This window comes from Oxyura jamaicensis, chromosome 2 (assembly GCF_011077185.1).
Source record: "Oxyura jamaicensis isolate SHBP4307 breed ruddy duck chromosome 2, BPBGC_Ojam_1.0, whole genome shotgun sequence".
Lineage (NCBI taxonomy): Eukaryota > Metazoa > Chordata > Aves > Anseriformes > Anatidae > Oxyura > Oxyura jamaicensis.
The window spans coordinates 136,117,632-136,140,979 of record NC_048894.1 but is presented as its reverse complement, the minus strand read 5'-3'; the positions used below and the strand labels follow the sequence as shown (position 1 = coordinate 136,140,979).

The following is a 23,348-nucleotide window of genomic DNA, read 5'->3' as shown; positions in this document are numbered from 1 at the left end:
TTCTGTGGAAGCAACCCTGCGATGCAGAGGCCTATGGGGTGCTGGCCACCCATGCTGAATGCAACTTCTGAAGGAAAACCCTCCGTGTTTGGAAGCACGGACTCACAGACAAGAAAGTGCTGGCTGCTTGGACATGGCCACTTCTTGCTGGCTGAGGCAAAGTGGTAACAGAAGTATATCTCCTCCTGTGGGCAAGTCTAACTTGTTGACATTTAATCCCCTTGAATCAAGTCAGCCGAATGGTAGCTAAAATCTACACTATAGCCATAGCTGACATGCCCAATGATGTAACTGTTTTCCTCGTCAAAATGAAGTCATTTTGTCAGCAGATATGGATTGCACTTGAAGCCATCAACAGCCAAGATATATGCACTGGAAAGAGGTTCCTGTGAAAAATAATCAAATGTGGAATTTGTGTACATAACAGAATTGCACCCAGATAGTTAAATGTCAATTAAAACCTGCTTTAAATTTCTGGGGCTCCAGCTTCCGAGTAAACAGATCCTGACTCTGTTTACTTTGCTTTATAACTCTAACCCACTCTTTCTTGATCTCTCTGTCTCTCATACAATTTTCTGCTTTGGACTTGTCATGAAGTTCTTGCATTTATTGACTTCTTATGACATTAATCTCTTTGCCTTTTTTCTCTCTAATTCAGTGACAATCTGTTGCTCCCTGCAGTGACTAAAGCACCTTGAACATTATCATTCAGTGTCTATGTTATCATGCAGCAATGACTCATCATGTCAAGATGATGGAGAGCAAGGCTTGTAGTGTCTGCGGAAGTTTCAGTCAAATAAAGAATAGCAGCTTTTAACTGACCAGGCCTCTAGCTGCATTTCTTGGCTGTAGATCAGAAGCTGTTAGGACAAACTAGAGTATAGTGTGGTTTGCAAGAACATTAAGTTGATAGCATCCTATTTAGGACAAGGGTACTCAGTGCCCCTTCATTATTTTTTGCCTAAAAATCAATGGACAGATTTTTTCTCCATAGGCCCTGTCTCTATATTATGCCCTGTCAAGAAGAAATTGTCTTATTATTATATTCTATATTAATATTTAAATATCAGAAAAAAAAAAAAACAGCAAGTTTTATATTTGGAGAATCCACACAAACTGAAAGAATACTAACAACTAGGAGAAAATACTTCGAATCTCCTTATGTAAGTGCAAAGGAGAATTCTTTTTATCTCCTTATTTAAGTGCAACAGAGAACATAAAAGGGTGATAGAAGTACCTAGAAGGGATTATCCACCTAAATTAACTTCTGTTTTCTGCAGCAGAAGGCAACTGTGCAGTACATGTTTTGACTTCTTGTGAACTAGACACTTGCTCTGTATGCCAGCAACCCATCAGGAACTACGAAACAGTTCCTGATAATTTCAGTTGGGTTACAGTTCAAAGTAAAAGATCAAAATGCAAAACTGTAATGCGTCACATGGAAACAGGAGGGAAAAATGAGGCCATTGCCTATATCTCAGGCCCCTGCAAGAAATTTGCGTATGAGATCATTTCTCTAAAAAGTTTATTCATTATCCTAATCCCCAGGTTTACATCGTACAGTTTTGACCAGAAGCATCTGTAAATTAAAAGCATCCAGTTGTGTTTGTGTGTGTATGCACCCACATACATGTGTGTGAATATTTTAGTGAGTGCAAGACCTCTTGTTTTTAAATAATCACTGATAATCCAGCAGTTGTTTATATTTAAATGAAGGATGTTGCTAACCAGAATGTTCTGCCTTCTGGAGTCCAGTCATGTTTTTTTGCATTACAAGCTATCTGTAAATGATTAACACTCTGTGTGGAAATGAAACAAGGAGAGCCAAGTGCGTGAGGTGCAAGAAGGAAAGCAAGAACCTAATGCGTAGCACCCCTCCTCTGCAGGAACAGCAGACTGGAAGGGCCTTTGGGCTGTCCATTCCCCTACTGCATAATCACAGATGTCTTTTCCCAGATGGATCAAACTTCATTTCAAATGCAGTCAGATCTCTTCTTTTTTCCCCTTCTCACTCATTACTCCTGTTTGGAAGTGTCCTCATCTCCAACCCATGTTTACCCCTGACCCATGTGTGACAATGGGGTTCAACAGCTGAGCATGTTCACGCAGGTTGTGACACGGAGGAGACTTTTCTGTGCACATTAACCGAAGGATTTGTTATAGCTAGCACAGGATTAAGTGAGATGGGCTGAAAGATGAGCCTGGCTTTGTTGGAAAGTGGTGCTGGAGAGGTGCATGCTGGAAAAGGTTTGCCATTGCACTGCCCCTCACAGCTGGCAATAGGAGATTTTCATACAAAAGTTCTGTTTCGGGTTTGGTAAATAATGTATTCAGCTAACTACATCGCTGTTGAAACTTTGTATATCTAATTTAAGTGGATTAGAAATAGCTCATTTGTACTCAGCAAGTTTTGTGCTAAAATAACAGAAGGGAACAAGCTAGGTATGTTTTATTTAGAGGCACGTTTGTGTGTACACATAGAGCAAGTCATCTCTCCAGCAATGTTCTCTGCCTTGTCTTGCAACCTAATGTAACGCCTGACAGCATAATTTACTCAGATAGGTCTCCTCTGAGCTTGCCAGTCTTTCTGAGTACAGGCAGAGCTAGCTCCATCTTCCAGAGCACAAACTGGGGCATTCTGGTTCCCCAAGAACCTTGTGTCTCCTTGGAACAAGGAGCTGTACCCTCCCTGGCTCTCCATTTAGATGTCCAGGGAGCAACATGAAGTGGGGAGAGGAGCAGTGCTGCCTCTCAATGTAAGTCTGGCTATAGTTTCTGGTAATTAATATACCAAGGTTTTTAGTGGTTTGGTTTCTACCTTGCCTTGTGTACCAGAAACTAGACAGGATCAAACTGGAAGATCTAGGAAGCCTGCTCCTGGGCAGCAATGGAGGCATATCCTTGAGCCAACTGGCCTTGTGGAGAAACTGGTCAGTCAATGGTTGCTTGCATTCTTGTTTCTCCTGAGGGACCTGGAAACTGGCAAAAGTTTAACGATCCGTTTCTTGCTTTTCTGGGTAAGTAATGTCTATAGTTGCCATGGAGATGTTATGTGATGGTCCTTAAGAAAATCTTTCTATTAAGGTGTTACCAGCTATGACTGAATTTTTTAGAACCTCTATTATACATTAATCAGAGAGGCTTTTATTTGCAATCTAACAGGCAATATTAAAAATGTGAAATGCTCTCTGATTATGTGGCACAGTATCCCAAGCCAGTCATTTGAAGAACAGTGTAAAAATCCATTCTGCACCTTCCCCATTCTCCCACTTATTTCTAATTCTGAGGTTTGATTCCTCAGTATAAGATATTGAAATTTAGGAGATGCTCAATTTGATTGTAACTCTTCAAGAAGGAAAGAAATTACCACTCATAATGCTTGTAACATTATAGTGGATGGATATGTTTGTATGTAGCCTTAGTGAGCATTGCTGAAAGTGACTTTATTAACTTTTACCAATCATATTCTTCATCTCAGTTTGGTATCCATTATGGGCATTAATATAATCAGACTGAGGAATATAAATAAGAATACATGAAAATTATTAAAGCATGGAGCTGAACAAAAGGAGCCCACTTCTGTAGCTGCTTTATCCTCTCAAACTCCCACACCTTTTGACACCTCAACACTCTTCTTCCAGCCTTTACTGTTTGTCTCTTTTATGGAAGAAGATATATTCTAAATTCATGAGCTAATGAAAGATAGAACCTAATAAAGGCAAGAGCATTGTTATATTTGTGTGATAGGAACTTTATTTACTGTTGTCTGGAATCCAGTGTAAAAACTTATGGACTTATGTAAAAACTACACCAAGTGTCTTGTCTCCACTCAGATTTACCTTGGCTTAGTTACCAAGTTCTCCCCTCTTCTTCTGTTCCTAACGAAAATTGTGACAAATGTTTTAATTCTCTCCTTCTTGTGTATTGAACAATGTCCTCTGTCTTTTATGTCACAATGCAGAAACCAAATGTAATTTCATTACATGCCCAACACTGGTAATTACCCTTTTACTGTTATTTCAGGTCTCCTTCGGTACTTCATATGGGCCTGAACAATATGAATATATGAATTACACTGTGAAAACCATTGAAACAAGGACCTTATATTCTTTATACATCTGTAAAGCACTGAATACAGCCAGAGCTCTATAAATAATAATAGCTAAATGATAAGCCTCTCCAAATTCCAAAAATATGCTTTTTGTTAAGGATTCTAAATTCCCCTAGCTTCAGAGTTAACACAGAACTGCAAGATTAGGAGGCATTTTTCCCCAAAGACTATTTTGTTATAGGGTCCATTGAAATCTGGTAAAATCCTAATTACTGGAAACCAAATGTAGCATTTGAAGCTATATAGGTCATTACATTTGTTGAGAACACCTTTAGATCACAAATAAATACAGAAATAAAGAAAAAATAGGAGGAATGGTTTAACTAGCCTTGGTAAGTTAGCGGAGAACACACATTTGAAACTTTTTTTTTTTTTTTTTTTTTTTTTTTTCCTGTTCATCAGTTTAATTTACCAGCAAATAGTTTCCATAAATAATGGCCATATACCTTTTACTCAATGCAAATTCAGTTAATCTTTCTAAGTTTTCATTTCATGGGCCTGGAAACTGCAGTTTAATGTGCATTAGGAAACACAGATGTAATAATGTAAAGGGTAAATTGCATCTCACTGTATAACTGAATCTCCAATGCAGATTTTACTCTGCAAGGGATAAATTTATTAGAATTAGTGCCAAAGATTTAGATTTCAGCCTGCCTTTCATTTATCATAAGCCTCTTGCCTTACTTTGACAATAAAAAAGAGACCTTGCATGTAAAGACCCTTTTAAAACACTTCCAGAATGATGTGGAAAGGCGTTAGGATAAATAAGCATCAGGCCCTGCACGAGTGCTCGAAGCAGGACCGTATGCAGCAATATGCCATGCTGCCGCTCATTTATTCTGAAGAGCAATGCGTTGCCACTCCAGCTGGCAAATGGGTGCCTTCTGTCTGATTGTTCAGACCTCCCTTCCCCACGCCTGGGCTTGTGCGAGAGCCTCATGCAGCCAGCATGGTGGGTGCCAGGCGACTGCTGAGGGCACCTTGCTTACGTTTGCCACCTCTCGAACCCCCACAGCAGCTTCCTGTGCAGTCACGTCCCCTTACTGTCACCCCTGGCAAACAACGCAGGGTCACCATTTAAAAAACCTCGCTGTGGCTTGTGAATTTTAATCCGCCTTCAGTGTTAAACATTGGCAGGTGGCTTATAAAGAACATAATGCTAATGGGGTATATTTTGGGAGGGTTATTTCAAACCTGGAACAGTGCCTTCCCAGCCTCACAAATAGTTGTTTTAACGCAAATGAGGCAGTGAGAAGTGGAGACCTAGGAACGGGGGGCCAGGGAAAGGTATTCCTCAAGGCAGCTTTGCCACCAAGGGAATGTCGGCAGATCCACAGCCTCAGTCCATGGTCTGAGTGCTTGGAGGCTGTCTAGAAAGGACCACAAAGCCAGCAAGTGACCTTCATGGCTTGTTCCAAACTGAATTATGGTGAAGGAAATCAAATTTCTGTAGCAATTTTTACTTTCTGGCAAATTTAAGGGCAGGATTTTTCTGGGATGCGCCTTATGCATTTGGAAGTATTGGAAGAATGTGTCAACAGTTTGAAATCCAGGGTACAACACAGTGGCCTGTGGGTTCAGACAGATGTTTTGGAGATGAAGGGACTTGCATTTTATGCCAACAGTTTTGAGTATTTCAGTCTTTTTCCTGTAGAAGGTCTTAGTTGAGCACCATGGCTGGAGTTATGTATGCAACTGAATTCCTTCAAAGATGTTTGTCTCAAGACTTGTGTGTGGAAAGCCCTGCAGTGCTATGGATGATATCACAACTGGATATCACAACTGGAAACTCTGTGTTCAGAGAGTGTCATGTTTATTACTTATAAAACTGGCTGTTTCACTAGTCCTTTAGCCTCTAAAGGGTGTTGAATAGCAGACACAGCACAAATGATAACGCCTTTTGTATGACAAGATGGAAACAGAAGGATTCTGGTGGCCTTTGGGGCAATACAGCAACCATTTTAGTTTGTTAGGGTAATCTATCTCCTGTCATGGGTTATCGTCTTTCATTGATGCCCAGTTTTATTAGCCCGAGATATGGTATCCTATTTTTCCTCTCTTGTTTTGAGCACTGCTGTAAATGATGGCTCTTGTGCATTAGGAAAACCCTGCTAGCTTAAGATGCATTTTGATTTTTGGAGTTTACAATGTAATTTTCTTCTTTACTGAATTTTTGTTCCCTGTTGTTTTCTTTAACATTGACATGTCTGAATATGAATGAATCTGCACAAGAAAGTTTTGCCATACTACAGCTGCGTGGTGTGACTGTACTTTCATCTCATCTCCCTGAAGGGATCTATGTGATATTTGACCTCCTTCATGCACCATACTCTGCTTTTAATCTTTAGGGCTCTGTCCAAGCCCTGGGTTTGGAAGAACAGCACCATCACCCTATTAACCAGAGCTCATTAACGCATGTCAGTCTAGGGCAGTCAGCGCCGTATATATGCCAACAGCAATGCTCAGGTGAACCATGTGGTCATTACAATAAAATGACCTGAGCAGTGAGGGTAAGTTTTGAGTTCAGACTGTGACCATAAATTTGCCTTGATCTTACACATGCACTCTTTTTCCCCTGGCTCCCCAACCTAGGCTATAGACCAGAACCCTATGTCAGCAAGGCCACAGCAAGGCCAGGTCCCCACAGCCCTGCCCATGGCCAGGCCTGGCCTCATCCCACCCCCATCCCTAGGGAGGGGACCACTGCCTGGTGTCCCTGACAGATGGGATGGGATGGGGTGGGATGGGCTGTCAGGCCCTGCCCTGATCACCCCTAAGGGGAGCCTCTGACACTACTGGCCCCTGGGACATGTCATGGGGAATGCTGAGGGAAATGCTGATCCCAGTATTTCATATGGAAGTCCTGAAACTATGGTCACATGCATCTTAGTATTTCCCAGAAAATTAGGAGACCTAAATGTTTGAACTGAATTCTGTTCCTGACAATTTCTGGAACCTGTAAAAAGAGCAATGACTTTTAGGAGAAGGTTCCAGTTGAGACATGGGGGTGATCATCAGGTGAGATCTTGTGTTTCTCACAAGGCTCTCCAAGCAAACCTCCCATATACCCAACGAAACAAAGCTCTCATGTGGCTAATGAGGCAACCACTGAGGTATGAAAGCAGTCAGCTCTGGAGGGGATACCAATAATGCTCAGCATAGGAAGACTTTGTGCTGGAATCCCTATTCATGTAGCACACAGAGCCATAAAAGGGACATTTGATTCACAATTTCTGGAAGTGGATGCTCAGATCATCATTAGAAGGCATAAGTGGGCTTAATTTTACACTTTTTTTTTTTTTTTTTTTTTTTGAATGACAGATTGAATACAGTCTCATCTTCTGCCCACCAGCTGTATGCAGGTTTTACATCAAGAGAAAGGGAGATTTCTGAGAAATATTATGGGCCATCAGAGCCATTCCACAGGGTGCCTTGCACCTGGGTTTTCAGCAAGAGTTAAGGATGGATGTCAGACCACCGCTGGGGATGTTGTTTTGCCCATCCATGCAGATCAAGCTTGGGACCCTCCCTATTTCCACCCATCCTCATCTTCACTGACAGCTTAGCTCATCCATTGCTACCATGACTAATGTATGCCGTGCATGGGGACCACTGACTGCCTTCAAGAGTTAGGGCTCCTCTATAAGACATTTTACATTGAATGAAGAATGTGATTTGGCAGCTTAAAAGCTAGATGGAGAGCCTCGTTTGAGACCAGTTTGTTTCCTCCCTGGTGTGCTGCTTGGCTTCTGAGTCCTGCCAAGTGTCTATGATCATGGGTTGGGATTAAGGAGATGCAAGGGGGTTGCCCAGAGATGTAGCTGTAAGAGCAGGGTTGGCTGCTGAAATGGAAAAAGCTGTGGAGAGACCTGGTTCTCTGCTGGGACTGGTGGGGATATATTAAAATTACTTATGTGAAAACAAAAAAATGATGGGGTAAGTGAGGTGGAAGTTCCTGTTTTCTGTTCCCTGCTGTCTCCTTTTTCTTAAACCCTTCATGATGAGTCTGACAAGGTCACCTCTCCACCCCCTCACAAAACGAACATGTCATCATTTAAAAATAATAAGTCTTTGAGAGCAAGAGAACAATTCTGATTTAACTGCTGTTCTATTGAAATCGCTGTTTGTGCAGGATGATGCGGGGAGCTGAATGATCCACCTGTGAAGTGGTCAAACTTTGCACAAGGTGTAGTACCACCAGCATCAAAACCTGGGGGAGGAAAATCCACTGCTCTGTTTCTACAAGTGGGGGCTATCTGATAGCAGTTCCCCAGTGTGTAAGGAGTCTGCAGTGCTGCTCATATCCCTGTAGTAGTTAGTCCTTGATATCAGCAGAGACATCTACGCCAAGGTGTGCTTAGATGTCTTGTCATGCACCTCACTCAGAGGGATGTTCACCAAGCATGGAAAATACAACACACATGAGAGCCCAAGGTGTGCTACTGCTGGAGCATCCACTGGGCATACTGGGATCTGGAGGAGAGGATGTAAGATGGGAAGGACCTGTAGTGGCCAAGCACCAGATGGTCTGGGCAAAAGTCTGGAGTTAAGCTTGTTATTGAATGCTTCTCACACACAGGTTGTGGCACTGGTGCTATTACTTAGCACAGAGGGTGTGTGAATGAAGGGAGCCCTCTTGCCTTCCCCTCTCTGCATCCTCTTGTACCTGCCAGTCACATCTTGGTGAGACCCAGCAATCTGCCAAACATTTCACCCTGTGTGATTCTGTTGTCTGCTTCTCCTGAATCTGAGCCACTGCAGAAGTGAATGCGGCTGAAGACAGTTGGATTCAGCTGTGCCTCTTAAGATTATCATCCATTTTTAGACCTTTTGTAAGAAGGCTGCTGTTTCTTCACACTTTTGGAGATGTTCTTTCCTCATCTGGGTATTATCTAGTCACACCAATAATCTCCCCTATTGTCATCTCCAAGGCTTTTCTGGACCACGTATTTATAAACCTCTTAACAAGCATTGAGGTCAACATTTCCCAGCCTCTGGTAGGCACTGCCTGTTCCTAGGTCCCCAGGGGCCTCACAGAAGAAGAGTCATAACAGCTGAAACTGTGAGCCTGGTCGGATGCTGCTTTACAGCTTGTAAGCAATAGTTGTGCTGGGCTATGTTACTCTGACCTTGTTCGTAAAAACCCACTGATAGCATGGTTCTTCTCTACAAGCTAATGGGGCTTCTCATGGCACTAAACCGGTGGCCTTGGGTGGGACAACGCACAGAGGTTACAACATTTTGAATGTCAATGGGGAGCTCTTCCATGTACCTGTTATTTAAACTTGCTGAGACGGCATCTTTCAATGGCTGCTCTCCAAAATAACGAGTCCCGTTTGAGTGTTTTTAATTTCTCAGCTTCATAGAAAGTTTGCAAATCTTACTGAAAATTAGACAGGCTGATTAGAAAAGAATTTGGTGAAATAACACAATGCATTAAGGAAACTGTCAGGAGACCTATGCTTCTAGCTGCCCTGTCAAACGGCGGATATGTTAACACATAAAATAACTGTGTTCCAATATGAACAGTTTGATTGCTGTTGATGTTCTTTCTGGATTATGTAAAAAAACAGGTCTTTATTTATTTATTTGTTTATTTATTTATTTATTGAAAAGAAGAATACGTGTGTAGTGTTCAGCTGACACCTATCTATTTTTTTCTTTTGCAAGACTTAAGGATGTATTCTACCAAAGGCCAGCAAAACCATCTCCTGCAGTGAGATGCCCTTTCAGTTCCCAGTTGTTTACTACTTAAGTCCTAGGCAAAATGCACCAGCTTCATTATTCTTATAGTCCACTACGTAAACAGATTTTTTTAAATCGGTTTACTCGGTGCAGCAAGAACTCAGTGACTGAAAAGTACAATAACTTGTTTTTGATTCCATTAAAATGTGCTATCAGAAAACCACTGCTGTATGGTTTTTGTTAAACTAATAAGTATTTTCATACTTCTCTGTTTTGTGATCTTGCAGACTCAGCTCTTGGGAGTTCTACTTGCTGCTGCTTCAAATTTTTTGATCAGTGTCTCTTTGAGTATGCAGGTATGAAATTATTGGTCTTTATTTTCAGTTGTAATATTTGGCAAGTAACTTATAATTTGTTTTTATGCTGAAGTTCAAAATACAAATTTTGTTACATTTAATACACATTCTCTCTCTTTAGCTAGTGTCATGCAGTATTTTTCAGCAAGATGATAGCTCTCAGGCTGTTCTTTGCTGTGATTCTCATATGGGAACACAATAAAAATTCATAACTCCTCCTACTCCTCCTTATAATGTGCCATAAGTAAATACCAGCTGTGACCTACATATAGTCCCACTGGACATCGTGAGAACATGTCTCAGTATGTCCAAATCTAAAGTGGAAGTGACTAAATAATTCTTGGGGGTAACTTAATGGGATGATTAATGTAATTAAATGCCCATAAGCATAAAGTTGTTTGCATTTTATTTGTTTATAGAGACACAAAATGCTGGATGTCACTGCAAATTGTTGATTTGTGGATCAGGGAAGTTTGATTTCATTATGCTCTCCATTTCCTTCAAGGGCTAAACTTCTTTCTAGTATTTCAACCCCCAAGCATGTTCCACAGCATGAAGCTGCAATAATGTTCTGCTGTGTCTCACTGAGGGAAATGACCAAGACTATGGTATACCACAGACATTACTCTTTGGCCCATATTCTGTAGCATAACTTACAGAGTAGAATGGAAGCCTGAGGAAAATGATTTACAACTTCCTTGTGACTCTGCAGTGGCACTTCCAAAATCGTGTATCGGATGGTGGAGCCATTTGTACTATGATAGCTGTGTCATTTGGTTTCCAACTTCTCTGACTCATTTCTTCATGCAGAGGGGCTGGTAAGGAATCTGAGAAAGGACATGATATTCTGCAGAGCTAATGCAGAAGATCGCATCCTTCCCCATTAAGACACCTTCCTGATAGTGAATACCTGGACTCTGTTTCAGAAGTCCACCATGATCAAAGCCAAATTATCCTGTTATATGCAGGTTCTTTCTGTACAGCCAGAAGGAAAGCAATTATGACATGTGTAAATGATACCTTCTCCATGCAACTACAAGTACTGATGAAATATTACTTGAGTATATATTGAACCTGTTGACACAAGTATAGCTTTTTTTCCTTCTGAAAATAATGTTTTACCTGAGATCTTCTAAGATCAAACAGGAGATTGTAGCCATCCAAAATTCTCCCTTTTGAATTTAGAGTCCTCCCTACAACAGATGTGGTTAAGTACTGCCGTTTTCATCTTGAAATTGCATTTCTGGCTATGATACATATCAGGGGCAGGAGCACCGTGGAGTCCAGTCCCATTGTCCCAGTTTGTTGCCACCATTCTCATTATGGCCCATCTCTTCCCTCTGAGTGTTTCCAGATCCACAGCACGACCTACTGAGCTGTGCTTTGCGAGAAGAACAGAGGCGTGCAGGGATAGCTAGGAAGTACTAGCTAGTATTCACTTAATCTTTTTCAGATTTATTCAGAGGTCTAATTTTTCAGTCATTTCCACCACGGCTGAAAAAGCACACATCTGAAGCAGCACTGAGTTAACACAAAGCCGTCTGTCTGCAACAGCAAGGTGAAAGGCATGTTTAAAAAGAAAACTTTGACGCACCTGGAATTTGAAGTTGACAGCCCCCTTAATTACTCTACTTTTATTATACATAAGAACACAATGGAAGCCTTTCTTTTCATGCCTGTTCCTAATAATTAATTTTCTAGAAATGTGCTCATCTCCGACTAGCTTGCCAAACAGAGCCGAAGCCCTACTACACGAGCAAGCTGTGGTGGTGTGGAATTATCTTCCTGGGGCTTGGAGAGGCGGGCAATTTCACAGCCTACGGATTTGCCCCCATTGCCCTGGTCGCTCCACTAGGATGTGTATCTGTCATAGGTGAGATGGTTTGCCACGTTTTGCTTGGGTACATACTTTAATTGAATGCTTATTTGTGACTGGAGGAATAATACCAGGGGAACCACAGCAGGAATGTGAGGGGAAGATGTTAATGTTGTGGTTTGAAAAGAAATGATTCATATAATTACACGAGCTGACAGTTTAACACAAACCCTCTACTTAACTCGGAGACTCTTCTAATATTTTTTTTTCTTCTTCTATGGTTTTGTCTTTGTGGACTCTGTCACTCTGTGCTGTGCTAATCCCTGCCAGTCGGTCACCCCGTGGTGTAGCAGTGTTGCTGGCAATGCAAGCCCTGAAGCAGGGGTTGGTGTCCTGCTGCCTGCGGAGTTCTGCTCTGATCCTGAGTAACCTCAAGGTGCTTACTTTACCACCACACCACAAAGTTTCTGCTACCTGCCCCTTGTCCATCCTCATGCTTCTTGGACAAACCATCTTGACTCTGCCCAGCCATCACTGTCCGTTGCCCTCACAACCGGGTGCACCTCGGGATCTGTGCAGTGGCAGGGTTTGGCCAGGCCTGCATGCCAGAAACCCTTCTGAAGAATAATATGTTCAGTAAATCTGCAGCAATTTTTCTTTCATTAGATCATTAGCTTCTTTTTCACACTGTGTTTTTGGAACCTTACTCTGAGCAAAGAATACTTGTGGTAGTAGAGTGTGACCAAAAGGGACTAGAAATTTCCTGGAATGGTTAGCTTATTTGTGGACATTATCAAAGTTGTTCATTTATTCCTTCACGTGTAGATTAACTGACCTTTAGCAGAATTATTTCCATCCTTAGGACTCATTTGATGCAATCTTACTCTTTACTTCATGACTGTTTGTTTTTGGTAGTTAAGGTATTTGGATATATCTTGGGTATGAGAAGTCTTGATTCTTTGATAAAGAAATGTACATTTTAAAAGATGTTATCATGTTGTGCTAATGCAGAGCAGAGTGGACAAGACAATATATAGAGTGTATGAAAACCAGAATAAAAGGTGCAGCTGTATCCTTGGTCAAGTTGTTTCACTTCCACAGCTGAAACATCCAAGGTTGAGATATCACAACAGCTCTGCACACGCTGGAGCTCATTCACTTGCTATTGACAAGTGATAACATTTCATGGTCTGTGTCTAGCTACCAGTTTCATGCTTGGAAGCAACACTGTGGTGAGCGATTCTGCACGGGGAGGGAGAAAAGATGAATTATCTTCCCTGTGGACTGTCTGGCTGTAGTGGAAGGAGGCAGCCAAACATATGTGGGTGCAATTTAGCAATGAAGTAGTGGGGGAAGGAAACTGCAGGCAATTTACTGTAACCTTTAATGTTAAACTATTGCAGAATTTTGCAGAATGAGATATAAAACTGCTGTAGTTCACCGTTGTAGGAAAGATTTCTCAAGGAAAGGAATGAGATATTACCTGAGATGAAAATGTAAATTAACATGACATATCCCAGTGTGATTTTGGTGGCAGTAGTTATATCTTTAACAATTGTAGACATTTCCAGATGTTTCTGAACATAAAGGGACTTGATCTAATTTGTTGCCCAAACTGAGGAAAATGCAAATGTATATACATCTAGGAAGAAGAAATGAAAAGCACTGGTAAGTCAAAAAATTACATTGGTTATTAAGCTACTACAAAGAAAAGGTCATATTTAAGATGATTCTTATCTGGGCAGATTTCTTCTTCCTTACCTTTGCAATATGTGAAGGAACGTTGCATATGTTTCCATCATTCTCCATTTCTCCTTACTTATAACAAGTTACTTATAACAAGTATCAAGAACATTTTCCTTATTGTTATATTTTTATCAAAACTCTCACCCACTTTTTTTTTTTTTTTAACTGACCCCAAAATGCTTATCCTGGAAGACCCCAGAAAGCACTTCAATACCTTATTTTCCATTCCCACATATCAACTGACAGTTTCTTTTTCATAGCCCAAACAAGAGATATGTGAAATTGTATTTAGTCTAGCAAACATTCCCCTAAGGAAGGGAGAGTAAAAATGATGTAGACAGCCAATTACAACAATAACTTCCCAGTAACACTTCCTACCCCTAGATACTTCCCTGTCTTCTGAAATTAGAGCTAGAGAGGGAGAGCATCCTTTTAATTTTAATGATTCATCATTTAGGACAATGACAAACTGACCAAAACACATGGAGTTCAGTTGCTAACAACTGTGCAGAGGATGGTGTAGGCAGCAGGTTCAAACATCAAGAAATATTTTTTCATTAAGCTGTGACATCTTTTAGGTGGGGGACAGTGGACTTTGCACAGTCTAGTTGGCTGCTCTTCTGAGGTATTTTTGCATGTGAGACTTTTCATAACTTATTTTTCAAAATGAAGAAATTCATTTTCAATTCACTTGTTAACAAACTCCAAATGGGTATTTGAACCTTAGGTCTGCCCTTCTTATAAGCACTTTTTTTTTTTTTTTTTTTTCCTGCATTTGGTGTCAGCACATCTCGGATGGTTAGAGCTGGCTCCATCGCTTACGTTGCGTACTCAGTACCTGTGGCCATGCACAGAGGAGGTGTGCTTCGTGCTATGCCCAGTCATCAGGGGGACTCTCTGAAAAGCTCTTTGTGACTCTGGCTCTGCATGGAAAGTTTTCTTTGCTTGGAAACCAGGGTGTGGGGAGAGGATAAGGCACATTGCAGTCTCTCCAAAACAGATTTGGGTTGTACCCATCATATATCTCCAGACCTCTAAAATAGGAAGCATCCAGGGTCTTAAAATAGATGGAGCCGACATCTATTATGCTCTGCTACCACATTTAACTGCATCCAACTGAATTTTGTGTTTAATCCGGTATCAATTAAGTAGTGAAAAGTTTTTGCTTTGTCCTATTGAGCTGGGTGCTTCTGATGGATGTTTTAGAAATAATCCATCACCACAGACCATGAGTTGGCATGACACCAGCAGATTTTTCTTTTTTTCTTAGAATTAAGCTACAAAGACTATATTTTTCTTCTTACACAGTGGAAGTATTTCTGTGTGTGGTTGCAATGATGCAAGCTCTACATCTGTTCAGGGTTTTAAATAGTTTGAGAAGACAGCAGTTGTTTTCTTCAAGAGGAAAAATTGGTAAATTTTTAATTTAAAAATGGAGGAGTAATACATGTTTGATGTGATCATTAAAAAGCTTTTTATACTTAAAAATTAAAAATCATGTTTTACATGTAGCTTGGGTAATTTTAGACTCCTGTGGTTTTTTGCTCATTCTCTTGCTTTTGCTTGCAGAAATAACTTAGAGGGGGTTGGATGAGGAGAGGCCAGTGGTATCAGAGATGGGTTCTTATGCAGTTTTTCTCATTCTCTAGAGTTTTTTTTTAATATTCAACTCACTTAGACCGACAGTGTTGAGATCCCTTTGCATTTTTGGTATGCTCCTTCTATGTAGCTGTGGGGCAAGATATTGCTTTAGACTTTGAAAACTGATATCCCTGATGGTGCTTTAGGGAAAAGATTCTCAGATATTCTTATAGAAATTGATTTCTCCCACTCACTGTAATGTAACGCCTTTATGGTCCAAGACCGTGGGATTTTATGAACTCTTGTTAATGAGGACTGGGAAACATTCACCAGACTATTCTTTATAGTGCTCTATTTGTACTTGTCTAGAAGATGCAACAAAAGGATTTCCAGGGTCCTTTGTTCTCTCTGCAGTGTGTATGTTCTGTAATCCAGTTTCCAGAATAAAGCTTGCCTAAATGGTATCTCTCTTATCAATTCCTCTGACATTTTGCTTGCTTCTTTATTAGGATATTGACACTGGGGATGGGGAAGAACATTTAATGTCCTGTCCACCGCTTTTCCAGTAATGATATTTAATCATGTTAGAAATGTTACATGTTCAGCGTGCAGAATAGCTACCAAGAGGTCATGCACCAACTGACTAATTTCTGTAAAAACTTTGTTTTTATTTAGTACACCATTAATATCACAGAATCACAGAACGGTTTGGGTTGGAAGGGACCTCAGAGATCATCTAGTTCCAATCCCCTGCCATGGGCAGGGACACCTCCCACCAGACCAAGTTGCCCAAAGCCCCATCCAGCCTGGCCTTGAGCACCTCCAGGGATGGGGCATCCACAGCTTCTCTAGGCAACCTGTGCCAGGGCCTCACCACCCTCTGAATGATGATTTTCTTCCTAACATCTAATCTAAACTAATCATCTTCCCTATTTTAGTTTAAAGCCATTCCCCCTTGTCCCATCACAACACCCCCTGACCAAGAGTCCCTCCCTAGCTTTCCTGTAGGCCCCCTTTTGGCACTGGAAGTCCTAAAGGTCTACCTGGAGCCTTCTCTTTTCCAGGCCGAACAAGCCCATCTCATTCAGCCTGTCTTCATAGGAGAAAATATCTATCATATAAATTAAGAATAGGCTTGAGTGGTCATTTAGCTGTGATGAATTTGTTCCTATATGTCTTGGGCAGAGCTAGCTATGTATTCTTTCATTTTCTCCAAATTTGTGTTAATCCTCCTCTGGCACAAAGCTCTGATCAAATGTAATCGATGATTAAATGTAAACAATGATACAGTGATCAAATGTACTACCTGCCTCATCTTCTCTCCAGATCTTCCTGTGGCACATTACAGTTGCTTGGATAGATCCTACTGATTCTCTAGCATCTCCTACTGATTCTCTACCAGGACGGTCCTGAATTTCTTCAGTTCAGAAGCTAGAGAGAGGACTGAGGGCCTGTCTGTATAAAGCACACTGTAAGGTCAGATTTTAAGATGTGACCTTCCCCAGCAGCAGGAGCATGCTCACAGACTGAGCACTCCTCAGCAATTGTCGTGTTAAATCAGCTGGGTGATCTTACATTGCTTCATAAGATGGAGGCAGACCCTTAAATTGCATAAAACAGTGTAAATGCTTGGACTCAAAGTGAAATGTTTTCCCTATTTCACAAACAAAGAGGTGCAAACAGGAAACAAATCTTCAAATCATGCTCCTCCTTTCATATTTTATCCAGACTGTTAGTGAAATGAGTACAAAAGAGTTCTGCACAATGGAAGGTTTTGAGAGCCTTTAACTAATTGATGTGATTTTAGCTTTGCTACCAATCAGTTAAGCTTAACAGAATGCATATTAGAGGCTGATATTCAATTTTGTGTGTCTATTGACAAGACAGGAGCAGCATATGTAGTCTGTGTATTTATAAGAAGAATGCTAACCTTTTTAAACTAGTACATAAAGCTAATCTAAGACTTGAAATGAAAGAAAAATGAAGGATATACTAGCATTTAACGTTATGGACAGTTATGAAAGTAATTATTTATGGTAGGGCCTGATAATAAAAACAAAGGTAAAAAGGTGAGATTCATAAATAGGCTCAGTGCCAGGAAAAAAAATTAATAATGAAATATTATATAAATATTTCATATATATTTACTATATGCATATAATTATGAAATATTAGTGAAATAGTTTTGGGTGGAAAAAATAAGTAGTAAACAATCTTCTGGATTGGAGAAAATGCAAAAAATACAGTCTAAGGATCAGTATGTATTTTCTGTCTTTAACTTCTATTCTTATATATTATTCCTTTCTTAAAAACAAACAAACAAGAAAAAAAAGCCTAAGCACAGATTTCACGTCTAGGAGGCAGAGGAGTTGTTTTGTGAGCTGGATTCTCACCCTTCAGTGTCTGCTACTGGCAGAACCCACATATCATGCTATTCTTTATTTATATTTCTGCTGGAGAAAACCTGCATATGGAGATAATCTCACACTATCACTCTCCTAGGAGAATCAGCATCTGACTAATTTATGTGTAGCACCATTACACCTCTCCCTTAAGGCATTTAATTGCATATCATGCAGAAAATTGATGTTTCCTATCCTTTTTTTTTTTTTTTTTTATTTGTAATTGAAATTCGTGTGCTGTAGTAATAGACAATGAACACAAACCAGACCATTTCATGCAGATCTGTGAAAAGGCAAGGTTGTTCCAACATAATGATTAAGCTCCTGAACAAACCCATTTTTTTCCATTTTCTACCCAATAGTTTTTATCATGATAAATATATTTTTTTATATTTTTTCATTTGAAATATTAATTCCATATTGAAGAGCTTCATGAACCTTCAGAAAGGTTAAACTATAAAGATACAGATATTTTAACAACCTATTTACATCTCAATTTGTGGATATTAATGTAAACATGATGCAACCAAACCAATAAAATAACTCGAAGACTTCATTAGGATGTATTTTCATTTGTATGGTCCTCCTTTGCCCAGGCCTGAATCTGTAATGTTCATTCCTTAACAGAACACCTCCCAGATTTTTCTGCCCTTCTCTTGGCCTAGCAGGCTAGATGCCACTGCTTTCAGCAGGACTAAAATCTGTGCCTCGTTTTGAAAATTTTACCTCAATAATTAGCTAAAAAGCTAAAAATATTCTGATTCAGCTGAAAGCATACAAATGTTCTCAGACAAAGAAAGATGCAGTCTTTGCTTCAACGACTTACAGGCTGATACTTTAGGCTAAGGGTTGTACATGTGTAGTATTGCTAAAACCAGCCATTCAAAAACAATGAGTGTGTAGAACAATGATAAATTGCTTGTTGTGTTGCCAAGCTGTTGCCAGCTTATGGTCTGACACAATTTTTTTTTGTTTGCCTTTCTGCATTGTTGAATTCAATTGCTGACCAATTAAAAAAAAAATCAGAGGCTATTCCTCACTGACATGGATCTTGATCTCTATGACTGTCTATAGTTTTTTTTAAAGAAAAACAGGCAAACAACTGAAGAGTTGCAAAGACACATTAATACTTTTCAGCACAGCAGTTGCCCAACTTCCTTGGTCTATTCACTCATAGGGTTGAACATAATGTACAGTGATTTACTTCCCGCATCGATATAAATTCGAGGGGAGAAGGATGCCCACAGCTCCTGTGACAGAGGGGGAACAGGAGGGCCTTGGATTAGGAAAGGGAAAATGGGGTCTGGGTGGTAGGAAAGGCTTTAACTCATACATCTGGTGGGCTTAGCTGTGGCCTCTGGCTGCCCACTCACTCTTCTACCAAGGGTTCAGACACAGCAGGGGCAGCTTGGAGGCCACCAGGCACAGAGGAGACAGCCGGGTCAATGTATTTGTCAGCCAACATATTGGCTTGGGAAGCTTATGTCTTAAGCAGTGAAATGCACCTGAGACTGTGAACTGGAGCCCAGAGGAATTGTGCAGCCCCAGAGGGCTGCACATTTCTTCCCAGGCTCCTGGGGCTCACAGGTTCCTTTCACACCCCTTCTCCTCTAGCCCATTGTTTCAAGCGAGCTGCTGCCCGTGCTGGGGCAATCTGCCCTTGGTTTGTTTGATCTAACCTGGCTCCAACCCACCCTGCCAACTGGAGAACATAAAAGGTTGTTTAAAAGTCAGACTCACAGAGCTTAAAACCCATAAATTTACAAAACAAAAATAAAATTTAAATAATGTGTTAGGCAGTGTATAATAACAAAGTGCTATTTTGGCTGTGCTAATGTTGCTCACTTGGAATTCAGTCCTGAAAGTAGTAGCCAGAATTTGCCAGATGCCGATCAGACTCATGCATGTCCTCCAGCATCTCAGCCACTCTGCGTGACTGGTCTCTGCTTCTTCGCTTGGATATACCACTCTGTTTTTTTGCTTCACTTGGATGCATACGAAGTCATGGTGGCTTACCCACAGGGACAGTTGCCTTTTCTGTTCAGTCTCTCCCCTGGGTTTTGCTCTGCTCCCCTCCCAGTTGCACCTCCCCTCCTACTTCAGGTTTTGCCAATTCCTCCCATCCCAGATGGCCTGAAGTATGTCCTCAAAACCTCTTCTTTTTTTAGGCTCCTCTACATACTACACATTGTAAAGTGCATTAATTATACATATATTCTGTTAAGCTCATGATCTCTTGTGCATTACCAGCTATCTCTGGAGAAAGAGCTTGCAGCATTTGAATGCATTATTAAAGCGGATGACAGACTGAGTGACAAGTTTCATTATCTGGATGTGTTCCAGTGCCTGCCTGTGCCCACTGCCAGCCTCAGAGCTTGTGATCTCCCCAGGCTGCCATCTCCAGAGAAGCAGGCAGTGGAATCTGGGGCATAACTCATCTCACCCCAAATTGGATGCCAGTACTGGAACTGAACTTTAAATTGCATTTACTAGATCTCCGCTGAACGCACTGACGCACTGAAAGCCCAGACAACGGGGCCATCACAAATAAATAAATAAATAAGTAAAAGAAGAAGAAGAAATCACTCAGACATCAGGTCGTTAAGCAACAGGTCTTTGCTGTTACAGTGGCTGCCTACAGGGGTGGTCTGAGATGTGGTTCAGGAGAGCTCTGGCAGCAGGGAGACAGAGCAGTAATTAATTCCCGCACTAACTTGGGTTGCTGCTGCTTCTTTCCTGGTTTTTATCCTCTTTTTTCTTCTGAACCTAGGTAGCTCTGGTATTGCCAGTGTTGCCTGGATACCAGTGTCTTTTCTCCAGGAAAGTTGTCACTGAAACACCAAATAAAGGAAACGGTCTCAGGTAGCTTACTTTCAGTGAGGTGCTCTCAGTTAGAGATTCTTGTATTGATTGCTCTTACTCATTTGCATAGATCTCCACCTCTCTTCATGCAGTTTAAAATTATGGTTTATGCTTTATCTGATTTTCTATAGACATGATGCTGAGTTCCAGTTCTGTTTGCCTTTTGTTATGAACCTCTTTTTATATATCTAGAGTACATCTAGTAGCTAACAACAGATTAATTTTTGCATCGGAACAATAGAGATAATGAGGCAAAGATAGTGAAGAAAAGATCTCTTATTTCAAGAATAAACCAATAATTTCATGCTGTAGGCAGGAACAGAGCTCCTGTAACAGCTTCCCATGATTTAGGTTCAATGTACCATTTCAGAGTCCCTCCTGAGCAGAGTCATTCTCTGATAGGTTTCTAAATGAATCTGATATTACCAACACACCTCTCCCAAAGGTCTTTCCTCATCTCTTCTGGACAGAAGCTTTTCAGCCTCTGTTGCCTCTCCTTAGGGGTAGATGCTCTAATGTTGCCTGCTGGAAGAGAGCCACCTCTTACAGGTGGCTGACAGTCTCACCCATCATAAATCCAACCCCCTTCTTCCTTCTCTAGTGCGTGTCCACACCGAGCTGCTTACCAGAACCCCTGTTGAGATCGCTGTGCTGCTGCTCACCTGCCCTCCCAGAAGAGGCAGAGCTGGGAGCTGGCACCGGGAATGTGAGTCCTGGACAAGGGAAAGTGTTGCCTGGACCCCTGAGGTCATTTCCAGAACTCACTTCCATTTTCCCCCTCTTCATTACAAGTCACTCTAGAAGACCATGGGCAGCACTCCTGTAGGGTATATATGCTAGCTTCCCCACCTGCTTGCTTGCAGACATCATGACCAGTCTCTTAGTGCATTATAAGTATTAAGTATTCACAGTGGCTTTCTTCCTCTCAGTTGTACTGCTGCTACTTCACTTGTAAGCCTCTACTCCACTGAAGTCTAGAGAAGCAGAAATTTATCCCTCTTCGGGGCAAATTGTCTTAAGCAAGTCCATGCAGTAAGCTGATGGTAAAATAGGGAGTGGAGCAGTAGGGCCGCTCAGTGCCCAAGTTTCCCGACACTTCCCAGTATGACTGAATGAGGGCAGTTTATGCAGTGTCTGTGTGGGAGATGGGAAGGGTATTGCATCCCTGCAACCATCTAAGAGCCTGCTGGATGTGTTTAAAATCTTACAAAAACTGAGTGTTGGTTGGTTACTGGAATGGACTCGTGTCTGGTTATATTGTGGTGTGGTGCAACAACAACAGCCTAGAGATATATTTATACTTGGCCCAGGGCAGATTTTTGCTGCAGCACTTGATATATTCTATCATATATCGAAAAAAAAAAAAAAAATGTCTTTATAATTCTCTTCTAGGTACTGCATTTATTTCTGTCTTATTCCTAAAGCAGACCATGAGGGCTGCTGATATATTGGGTAAGTAAAGCATTTGCTAATGTGGACATGTGTGTTGCCATATGCTTAGCAAGCTGTAACTCTCACGCAGCCCCCCACCTTCACACTCCCACTTCACCAAGCAAGTGTTTCGAGGCAGATACTTACAAATTTGGGAAGAGGTGACAAAAAGAGGGAGAATCTTCAATGCATGTGAAAAAGACTGCACTCCCAAATCCTCTGCTCCTATAACCATAATTCATTCCTTATGTGTCCTTTTGCTCAAATTTATTGTCATTGTCTGCTTTTGCCTCTGAGGTTGTATTTAGTATTATCTTTATGAGTACGACACAATTCTAATAAAAACAATGATACTATTGAGTTATTCATTCAAATATAAGATTTTTTTTTCTTACTGCATAGATATTGCACAAAAATTCAAGCCCAATTAAAAGTGACAACTTCCCTTTTGGTATTAATTTTATCACTTCAAAGAGCAAATAATCGTGTTGTCAAGAGTTTTGTTGGGAAACATGGTCTTCATTGCAAAAGCATGTCAAATTTTTTTGCGTGTCCAAGATTTTTTTGCATATCAAAACTGCCCTGCTTGTAGTAGTGAGAGACAAGCAGATTTCAGAGTCTGGGATTTACACCAAGGCATCTCGACAGGGACAGTGCACCTGATGTGGTCATGGGGCATCGGGTGTTACTGTGGAGTTCCTAGCGTCTAGGCTTGTTTGTCCATACTATAATAAGGACAACCCAGCTGTTCTCATGAATGTTTTGGAGAGATTTGTTCAGTATTGTTCCAAGAATATTCTATAACATTTATTTAGGTTTGGGATCCAGGTTTGCCAACTCAGCTGCTACATTCAAAATACTTCCCTCCCCTCAACCTGATCATGTTTCACTTATGGCCTTATACACTGTGTGTTTCTTTAAGTAGTGCTCAGCACTGATTTATTTTATTTCTGTGAGTTAGACTTTGCAAGAAAGATTTAACAATGTTGCTACATTCCATAGGAATGAGCTGTATGATGGGAAATATGGTGATGTTTTTGCAAGCACATAAATATAGAACAGTTCTGCTTTTCCAAAGAAACTGTGTGCAATAGCAGTGCCAGCAAAGTCCTCCGGATGTGCTTGTTTTGTATTCCTGAGCATTGTATTCCATACCAATTTATAGGTTTGCCAAGAATTCTAAAGATTAGTTGAAAAAAAAAAAAAATTATTATCTAATATCTTCCTTAATCCAATACAGCTTATGAGCTCAGGATCAGCTCACTTCTATCTAGATACCTCAATGAACATCTGTGTTTGTCAGCTGGCTGTCCACAAAGCAGAACTTCCAGATTTTTATTAAAAGCATAATAATGTAA

At 40.8% G+C, this 23,348-nt stretch overlaps 1 protein-coding gene across 2 annotated transcripts in view; it reads left to right on the top strand.

Moving 5' to 3' along the window:
• Positions 1-23,348, top strand: part of NIPAL2 (NIPA like domain containing 2) — a 48,702-nt gene that overhangs the window by 7,819 nt on the left and 17,535 nt on the right. For both annotated transcript variants that reach the window (XM_035319346.1, XM_035319345.1), the window contains exons 2-4: positions 10,084-10,152; positions 11,854-12,025; positions 21,952-22,011. In XM_035319346.1, the coding sequence (XP_035175237.1) occupies positions 10,147-10,152; positions 11,854-12,025; positions 21,952-22,011 (238 nt within the window). In that variant the 5' untranslated portion in view covers positions 10,084-10,146. The remainder of the gene's footprint in view (positions 1-10,083; positions 10,153-11,853; positions 12,026-21,951; positions 22,012-23,348) is intronic.